This window comes from Lampetra fluviatilis, chromosome 23 (assembly GCF_964198595.1).
Source record: "Lampetra fluviatilis chromosome 23, kcLamFluv1.1, whole genome shotgun sequence".
Taxonomy (NCBI): Eukaryota; Metazoa; Chordata; class Hyperoartia; order Petromyzontiformes; family Petromyzontidae; genus Lampetra; species Lampetra fluviatilis.
This window is the reverse complement of record NC_136297.1, coordinates 6,734,435-6,744,147: the sequence shown is the minus strand read 5'-3', so window position 1 is coordinate 6,744,147 and position 9,713 is coordinate 6,734,435. Positions and strand designations below refer to the sequence as shown.

The 9,713-nt window shown below is 47.7% G+C and overlaps 1 protein-coding gene across 1 annotated transcript; it reads left to right on the top strand.

The window, feature by feature from the left end:
• Nucleotides 1-212: 212 nt before the first annotated feature.
• SLC66A3 (solute carrier family 66 member 3) lies at nt 213-8,749 on the top strand. Its single transcript, XM_078866950.1, has 7 exons — nt 213-433; nt 1,510-1,592; nt 2,417-2,489; nt 4,336-4,393; nt 5,683-5,803; nt 6,747-6,788; nt 7,530-8,749. The coding sequence occupies exons 1-7, from the start codon at nt 294-296 to the stop codon at nt 7,616-7,618; spliced, it is 606 nt and encodes a 201-aa protein (XP_078723076.1). The 5' UTR covers nt 213-293; the 3' UTR covers nt 7,619-8,749.
• Nucleotides 8,750-9,713: the final 964 nt, after the last annotated feature.

Genomic DNA, 9,713 nt, shown 5'->3' with positions numbered 1-9,713 from the left:
ACGCCCTCGGCAGGGGGGTGGGAGGGGGGGGATAAGACCATCTCCCATTGGCGGAACCGTGCCCCCGCCCCCTTTTTCTGTCCCGCCCACCCCTACCCCGCCACCCTGCGAGCCAATCAGAAGCGCGGCACTCGCGCGGACTCCGCCAATCACGCGACGCCACTGCCAACGCGGTCCGGAGTATCTAAACGGCGCTGCTTGGTCACGTCCATTGCGAGGGGAGCCTTTAAACGTCGTGGTTTGTGTCGCGGTGATTGTCGTCGTTGTTATCGTATCTCGTTTTAATTGGGAGCATGGATTTGTTGCTGGACGCGGCGAACTTCAGCACGCTGCTGGTCAGCATGGTGCTCAAGCTGCCGCAGATGGTGCTGCTCGTCAATAGCAGAAGCTCACGGGGGCTCAGTCTGCCCAGCCTGCTGCTGGAACTCGGCGGGTAGCGAGACACGCGTGACACACCTCGCCCCGACACCCCCCACCACCACTACCACCACCACCTGAGCCTCTAAAGTCCAGGGGTAGGGAACCTTTTTTCTGTCAAGGGCCATTTGGATATGTATAACATCATTCGCGGGCCATGCAAAATGATCAACTTCAAAATTTGCCTGTGATATTTGGTCAAATATTTAATTAACTCGCCCCTAATGCGATGGGGCTGGAACTGCTTCTCTTTGGCGAGGCGTGTGATGTTAGCTGGTATTGAGGATGTTGCTGCTACTCGCAACTGCTTTTCCAGGTTTGCTCCTAGATTTAGTGAATTTTGAGTCCCGCCTGCGGTTGCCTTGGCAGGGCCACACCAAATGATTTCGTGGGTCTCATACGGCCCGCGGGCCGGAGGTTCCCAACCCCTGCTCTAAACCTATCCCAGATCTCACAACCTCATCCCTATACCTTGGTGCTAACACTGAGCCCCCCCCCCCCCCCCCAAAAAAAACCTTAATCCCCTCCACCTTGCCCTCAGAGCCGTCCCGAGTGTATAGCGAATCGGGCGATAGCCCCGGGCCCCGCGCATTGGGGATGGGGGGGCTGAGCGCTTCAACGTTACGCTGTCATCCCCCCCTTGACTACCCTAACGCTAACCCCTGGATTGACTGTATCCCCGTTGATAACGTTAACATAGAATCAATATATCTTTCTAAACTCGAACCTTGACCATAGTTGCTGCTACTAACCCTAATCTAGGATTTCGAATATACCCTTTACCGCAACCTTGCCTCTACCTACCCCTGGTATAACCCTGACCAGAACGCATAACATAGACGCGAACCCTTTACCTTGTTAAAGTTACTGACCCTAACACTGAACCTAAACGTTATCCTAACCCTTGACCCAACAGTACTAACCCCACACCTAATCCAAACTCCAATCCAACGCAGGTTGGCTGAGTTTTTATGCTCGGTGTGCCAACCGCTGCACCACCGCTCTCCAATAAAAAAAACACGAGCCAAGACGAACGCACGTTGATTTAAAAATGTACTTCACTTTCGATTGAATGGTGGTTATGTCGCACAGGTTCGTGATATTCCTCGCGTACCAGATGTACTACGGCTACCCGGCGCCCACCTACTTCGAGTACCCGATCCTTGTGGTCCAAGGTGGGGGATGGGGGAAGTTGCTTCAGTCCCGACAACCATTAAACAGAACTCACTCTGCAGTACAGAACTCAAGTCCTCATCACAATATCACATTTCACTGCAGCACGGAAGTCAGGTCCTTATTACATTACACTTCACTATGCAGTACAAAACTCAAATCCTCGTGACAATACACTTCACTGCAGTACGAAAATCACGTCCTTATTACATTACATTTCACTCTGCAGTATGAAAGTCAGGTCCTTATTCCATCACACTTCACTCTGCAACACGGAACTCAAGTCCTCGGTACATAACACTTCACTTTGCAGTGTGGAACTGAAGTCCTCGTTACATCACGCTCTCGCACTCCCGTGGTGGCACGAGCTGCGATCCAGCACTTTGAAGGCAGGGATTGGTGGATCGCGTAGATATTTGGGCTGCGAGGTGGCCAGAATATGCAAGTACAGCAAGTGGGTCTGTGAACCTATCTGTTGCAGACCGTCCAGCGTTCTCACTTCGTATGCTTGGTGGATTTTCTCTGGATACTGGGTTCGTCCCACACGTAATTATCCTAACACCCCAATGCTGGCCATTCATGAAAGAGCAACATCCATTGTACTGTATATGCATCCATGTCTAGGCCATCGGGCCTTCAACAACCCGCACTGGCCAGCGTGAAGTACGGTCAAATAACCCCCATGACCTGAATGTGGAGTAGGGAGGCCTTCGCCCATTAGTTGAATGACAAAGAACTGTATATAGGTACATCTCAAGAGTAATTGCCGCACTCTGTAGCACATTTTGTGAGTTGTCAAATCACTTCCGAAATCTTCTCCCCACAGATTTGCTGTTGCTGCTGCTCATACTGTATTACAATGGAAACCTGGGACTCAGCATCATTTTCTACGCCACCTTGTATCCTCATGCACAGCCCTTTTGCCAGTCCACTGCCGGATGAAGGCCTCCCCGTGCCACGCGTGTTAAGGATGTTATTTGACTGTCCTTCACCATGCTGGTCAGTGTACATATGGATGACGGTGGGGAGCATGAACATGGGAGTCAGAGTACAGTACAACGATCGATGTTGCAGCAGTCGCCCTCTGATGCCCACAAAGTTGCCCCCACATTCTATATCAACCTGCTTTATGCGTCGTGGTAGCCCATCCAAGCATTATCCAGGCTCGTATCCAACTAATCTTCCGAGATCTTATGAGATCAGATGCATTGAGGGTGATTTCGTCATAGGTTTAATCCAGCTCAGAAGGCTGCACAACATTGCTATGCACTACTACTGCTCAACAGATGCCCACTTGGGAAAATAAATATCGAAATTCATCATAACACACTGTCCAGCAGGTATGACAAAACAAAACTTAACACATTCGTTGATGATAATGAAGCAATTTCTAACTTGCACATATTTAGCAAATCGGATACATTGTTCGATCGACAACAATGTGTCCGATAACCCTGTGGCCTTTAAAGGCAAAGTATAGAATAGGTGATGTTTCTGGCAGTAGCCCTTCTACACAAAAATAGGCTATAGACGTTGATTTGATTTGGATTGGAGACTGCACTTTACACCATAGGGCCTTCAAAGCAACATCTATTACAGCACTGGGAGCTGTGTAGCCTCTAATAAGTGAATAATGCAAAGTGTCATTTTTATTGTTTTGTTAATGACGAATGTGTTGATTTTTTTGCGATTCTTGCTTATCCACCGATACCAATGCAGTGTCGCCAAATGTTTCGTGTTTTGTTGTGCAGCCACGAACAGCTGGATTGAGACAATTCATTTGCTATCCTTGAAGTCATAGTTGAATCAAGGGTGCCAACCGAGGGATTCGCACCCAGGGCGATGATAATAAATTTCAGATTTGCTTGTCAGGTGCCATCGTTGAGAGCAGCAACGTAAACCGGAGCAGACGTCGCCCGAGCGTGGAGGCCTCCATCTCCGCTGCTCGGCTACGTGATGAAGGAGACGGCCTCGGAAGAGTTTTCGTTTTTAGGCGATGCTTGAATACGGGGGGTCGCGACAAGCCGAGCGCCAAACGCCTCGAGTCATTCGATGACGAGTTCCAGACTGTGGAAGCCGACGCACGAGAAGCTCGGGTCGGCGACCTTGTCGCTTGGGATCACACCGCGTGGCAGGAAGAGGAACACGTGTGGATTAGAGAGTAACGCCAGTTAGAGGTATCGTATTGACCGTGTAGAAATACACGTGGCCTCTGGCAGAACACCTTGCAACAAAGGGCACCACGGTGACAAGTTGTTAACTACCTTGCCTGGTATACAGCAGACTGTGGGTTCCATCCTGACCCTGAGATGCCTGTATATTTGGAGTCTGCATGTTCTCCCTGTGGTCGTGTGGATTTTTCTCCGGATCATCTGGTTTTTCCTTCCACATTTAGAAACATGCGGTTAGAGTATTTGGCTGCGATACATTTCCACATAAGCCACTTCGTTGAGCTTTCATTTGTGGCCAGGTCTGAAAAAATTATATATAGGTCAGTGGGCCTTAACTGGTAAAATAAAACGTTTAGTTTAGTTTTAAAGGATGATGGCCAATGTTCGAGTTGATGATAGGTTTGCAGCCAAAGGAGGGAACATGCTTGGGAGGATGTCCTCCACAGACATGGAGCAAAGAAATCTGTACGAGCTGGACTAATTGTTATTGTCGCAGGACCGTGAGAGAAGTTGATGGTCATGACTTATGATATGACGGTGCATCTTTATCCAGAGCTCTTTAACCACATGTCAGATGTCTGGTCGCTATCAAGGTCATAACGCTAAAGGACTGGATCATAGATATCTGCATGGTGAGTTAAGATTGTATTTGCATTCCTGTGAATTAAATGTTTGGACATGGATATTTATGCATGTGCATTTGCAAGCATGTGCATATGTATGCTCGTGTAGATGTATGTACTACAGAGGTCGCAAACGGGTTTTGAATCATCACCCGTACCCGGCCGCACCAGGATCGCAAACGGGTACCTGATTGCGACCTCTGGGATGAAGCCATGTTGCAGACGCGGGTGGGTTGATTCTAGGAACCTGAATTGTGAGAAGATTCACAAGACGTTGGGAAATGAGTGACAGTTACTCACCAGTGACTCACGGCCTACCCGTACCCGGCCGCACCAGGGTCGCAAACGGGTACCCGTACCCGGCCGTGTACGGGTAGCCGGGTATCGGGTAGGGTATCGGGTACCCGGTTGCGACCTCTGATGTACTAGTGTATGTGGAGTGTCATTGATGTGGGGACCGTTATGTAGAGACAGTACCATGTGAGTGATACTGTAGGGGCGGAGCCTCTACCTGGCACCGTATGGCCATACTTGGGGAGAGGCTGGGTAAACAGGGAGGGGCACGTGACCGGATGTGCGAAAAGGTGGGGGGGGGGTACCAGGGTTGAGGAACACTGTGAGGTGGGTCCTGGACCCTCCCGAAGGATCGGGAAAAGAGGCGTGGCCAAGGGCGGGCTGGCCTTCATAGCTGCTCACGATCAGCAGTTGCCCCAACAGTCTGTTACTGCTATGGGGAGGGAGCTTTGTCTTGTAATGTATCCGTTCATATAGATTAGCACGTACGTGTATGTATATAAAGGCCGTAATTATAATATATTGGGAGGGACACCTCACCCCCCCCCCCCCCCCGATATATTACTATAAAATAGATTTCTGTTCATATGATTGTGGTTATGGTTGTACTTTATTAATCCCTAATCTCTGCCCTTATATACAATGAAACAAGGTAAAAAAAGAAAAAACAGAGCAATGTAATACAATACACTATTAGACATTATTGTAAAAAAAAAAGTCCATCCTATGTGTTATTGCATTTTTTTATATTTTAGGCAGGAAATTCGTTTATAAATTTAGATTTTTTTTCTGGGGGGGAACCCCCAGACCCCCTGGAAGATTTGGTCCCCCCCAATGTTGATTCCATGGCTATGGCCTTGATGTACAGTATATTGAATTTCTTTCGCACCGTATGTAGCCGACCGTGTTAATTTGCGGGGAAAGCACAAAACAACACAAAAAACATTTCTAAAGAAATTTGTTTTTAATCTAAAACGAGTGTGTGTGTGTGTGTGTGCGCGCAGGCTTGTTGCACCATGGTAGGTGTCAGCAGTAAACTGGCTCAGCTCGGAAGCCTCTGGAAGAGCCAGGACTCGGGGCAGCTCAGCGCCGCTACCTGGGCAATGGCCGTGTACACAAGTGCAGGTGTGCACAGCCCTCTGACACATGCGACCCTTATTCTACATTTTGAAATACTTTTTCCCCCCAATTTTATCCGAATTTCGCCATCAGTGTCGCGTCACGTCACGAAGTATCCATTCGGAACTTTCGCAAAGCAGTGAGGCCCTTTGTTTTTGGAGAACGGCCCACGGGAGCGGATACCGGAGTTCCTTCCATTGTGCCTCTGGGATGCACTTTATAGGACAGCACTTTTCCACCCCGCTCTGTCATCTCGTGACAGACGGACAGCACATTTTTTTATTCTCGCGGCTGGGTTTAGGAAAATTAAGAGCAGAACGAAATTTTACGTGAGAATGGAGAATTACAAAAAAGCACATTTAATGCTAATTATATTCAGTACTGTTACGTTTCAGCAGACGTTGACACAATTGTACAAACGACATGGAACAAACAAGAAGCGATATGTCCGAACGAGGTTGCAAAATCAAGACAAACTGATTATCGAATCTCATGATTACTGAATCATAACAATTTATCAAATTGCTAAGGTGGGGACTGAATTGCAACATTCGGTCAGTTATTGCTCGTTTTCACTGAAGCTGTGTGTGTGTGTGAATTTGAGGGGAAGGGTAGTGGAGTGGTTAGTGTGCTTAGCGACAAACCCGGCGACCCGAATTGGATTCCCGCTTACGGTCGACGTCAGTGACGATTATCTGAAGCGGTCCTGGGCCTCCCATAGGTTGACACGGCTTCAAATGGGTACCTGGTGCGGTGTGTAAACATCGCCACTGGGGTGATAAAGGCAGCCGAGCGTGGTGTTGGCTACCCACGCCCTCGTGTGCCGTTCCGGCCTTCATATGTGCTCGCTAACAGCACTTGCCTTAAGTCAGCTAAAGGCTATATGGGGAGTCTTTGTACCTTTTGTGCATTTTTTCATGTGGGTGTCTGCCTGTGCTTGACTTCACAGCCAGAATTTTCACAACATTCATGACGACTCAAGACTTTGCCGGTAAGTGTTTGATGCTCATCCTTTTTTTTTTCTTCTTCTAAATTTAAGCAGTTCCACTGGTCTTACAGCAGCAAAAGAAAGTATATTTTAACAAATATAAACATTCACCACTGCGCCACCCTGCACTCTGAACCTGTCCAGCTGCGTTCATTTTCAATTACAGCCACCGCTAACATGAGTGGCGAGCAAAATCTGAACAGGGCCTTGGGCCCCTCCACCAAACTGCAATGACGAGCTGGTGTAGTATGGTCAACCAACCCCATGATTGGCATGGCATGGGAAGGCTTTAATCCAACAATGATTTGACAAAGTGACGTATATCACTTATTACTTACAATCATTAAATATTTCTTGGTTCTTTCGGTAAAGTCACGTAGAAGGGAAATAATAAAAGAATAAAAATAAAACAATAAAATTCTCACGACGTTTTATTGTATTATTTTTATTTTATTATTTTCCTTCTACGTGACTTTACCGAAAGAACTAAGAATATGAATCCCTGCAGTCACGAAATCTTTAAATCGAAATTAAATATTTCGTGAAAAAACGCTAAAAATTGGACACTTTAACCTTAAAACTAGCAAAGTTAGAATAAGCAAATCAAGCAGCACGAAATATACCATCGCTCCTCAAAATGCACCTGTTTTCATGTTCATATATATTTTTTACGTGATATAACTTTTAAAAATAATAGCTGGCCTTGTTGCAATGTTGTTTCTTTTTGGCTGCCGCTTGACGCAGTGCTGCTGAGATTCACGCTCATGCTGCTGCTCAACTTCTGGGTTCTGTGCACCATCATTCGCCTCCGCAACAAGCACAAGCTCGAGTAGACGACCCTCGGGAGCACCGCATCTCACGCTCCACCGCCTCTCACACTCCAAAAACCGCCAACCAAATCTGAAAGTGGCGTATACTGTGGAGGATGATCCACTCGTCCGTACCCCACTGATTTACATTGACAGCCTTGCTGTCTTGTCAACAGGTGATTGAATATATTGTATTGTGAAAGCGATCGCTTTTTATATTAGAGGGGAGGGTTGAAAGGTTTTATAAGTGTATTAGTGGGGTATCTATATTAGTGGGGTATCTATAAACGGATCACCCTGTGCTCACCTCTTACCAAATCGCCCAGGAATGCGCCCAAATTAATCTGATCTCACGAGCTTTGCAGAGTTGAGCCTGTGTGGCGCGCGGAAGGACGACCATCGTGCGCGGCAGCGTGTTGTGTAGGCTGTGGGCCGACGTGTTGGGCAGCAGAGGCCAGTGCAGGAAATCCAATTGTTGTACTGTACTTATTTTCTCCCACGTCCATGCCTTCCCTCTGTTCACCAATTTGCACTGGCCATCCTTGTTGAGGTATGACCAAATAACCCTCATTTACCCATTGGTGGGGGAGACCCTTACCCAGCAGTGGATTGACGAAAAGGACTGCAAATGTCTACATTTATAACTGCGCAATAGCCCACTGAGGTTAGATCGAAGCATAAATAATACATTCCTGCGGAGGGAGCTGGTAGGAACGTTGGGTTGCTCGGTCAATGACCAGGGTCAACGGCGGCGTGGTGTATTCCGCAAATATGACTGAGGGCGGGCACAAGCCGGCGTGAGTAGGTTAAACGTTGAGTTTTAGAAGGGCACCACGGGGTGACCAGCCCCTCCCCACCCAGCCCCTCCCTACCCCTCCTACCCCCCACCCTACCCCTCCCACCCCCTACCCAGCCCCACCCAGCCCCTCTCTGCACGACGGACGGACACAATAATCCCCTGTGGGCTGGTGTAACCAGGAGGTTCCTACCAGTATTAATACATTCCATACAATGAGAGCAAAGCCATGTGCTGCCAGTGACTGACCCCCAAGTAACATTCCAAATCTTTCTCTTGACATCCTTAACGGATCTGTCTTTTCCTTCCAGTGTGCACTCCATTGTAAAACATCGTGTCCCGATATTTTTGTGACCTATCCATGATGTGTACCTGTTACAAATGTCCCTTTTAAAATGCACGTGAATAAAGTATTTTTTAACTTTTCTAAAAATAATGTGCTGGAACCATGTTTGAAGAATTGGCAATTGTTGTGACAACAGAAATTTTGTAAGTGCAGAAGTGCTTTTATGGGCTCAAAGTACACATGACATTGGGATTAGAGAAGATATGGGATTGGCTAGACATACGTATTGATAATCATGGGCTCAAGGCACACTTTGTGAAAGGATTTAGAACTAACATGATAAAAACAGACGATGGAATATTATGCTAATTTCTGGGAGGCTCAACTGGGAAATGTGGTGAGCTCTTACTGCCTCCTTCAGCCCCGCCCATTGTTGACATAACCACGCCCACTCAAGCACTAGCCCGGCCGACTCGACAAATAGCCTCGCTCTTGTTAAACGATGGCCCCGCCTGCCGCTCATAGGCCCCAACCTACGTCTCAGATAGCCCTGCCATTTGTCCAGATCATCAAGTCAGAACATTTTAAACCTTGGTATAAAATCTTGAAATTCACAAAGGCTTTGGAGGTCGAACACTGTGCCAGACATTTTCAGAAATCGCAGAGACTGCCTTGATCCAGGACATTTACCTTTAAAATGTTCCGAAATACGGTGCATTCAACACAACCCGAGCCAAAAGTTGAATTCCCTGAAAAGATGGTGATTATATCAGCAGCTCCTAACTTTTGCAGAACGACCGATCAATCCGTCTCGCGTCTGCTGCAGGCAACACGAGCCGGGATCTCATTGCTACGTCCAAATGCATGCAACGGCCGCCACGAAGCTCACGCCTCGACTCATCAATCTCGCGCCCCCTGCCGGCCGATCTCAGGCATTGAAACTCCCATCTGAGCTCTCCACCGTCTTGCGCTCCTTTAACTTAGAGGATCGTGGTGGTGGGGGGAAACGACACGAAATCGAAACTGAGCTATTTTGT

What these genes read in the sequence shown, in the direction of transcription:
- SLC66A3 (XM_078866950.1), top strand. Translation starts at nt 294, where the DNA reads ATGGATTTGTTGCTGGACGCGGCGAACTTCAGCACGCTGCTGGTCAGC. An exon ending in CCCGATCCTTGTGGTCCAAG is followed by an intron (nt 1,593 to 2,416) that starts GTGGGGGATGGG and finishes TTCTCCCCACAG; the next exon opens with ATTTGCTGTTGCTGCTGCTC. An exon ending in GACGACTCAAGACTTTGCCG is followed by an intron (nt 6,789 to 7,529) that starts GTAAGTGTTTGA and finishes CGCTTGACGCAG; the next exon opens with TGCTGCTGAGATTCACGCTC.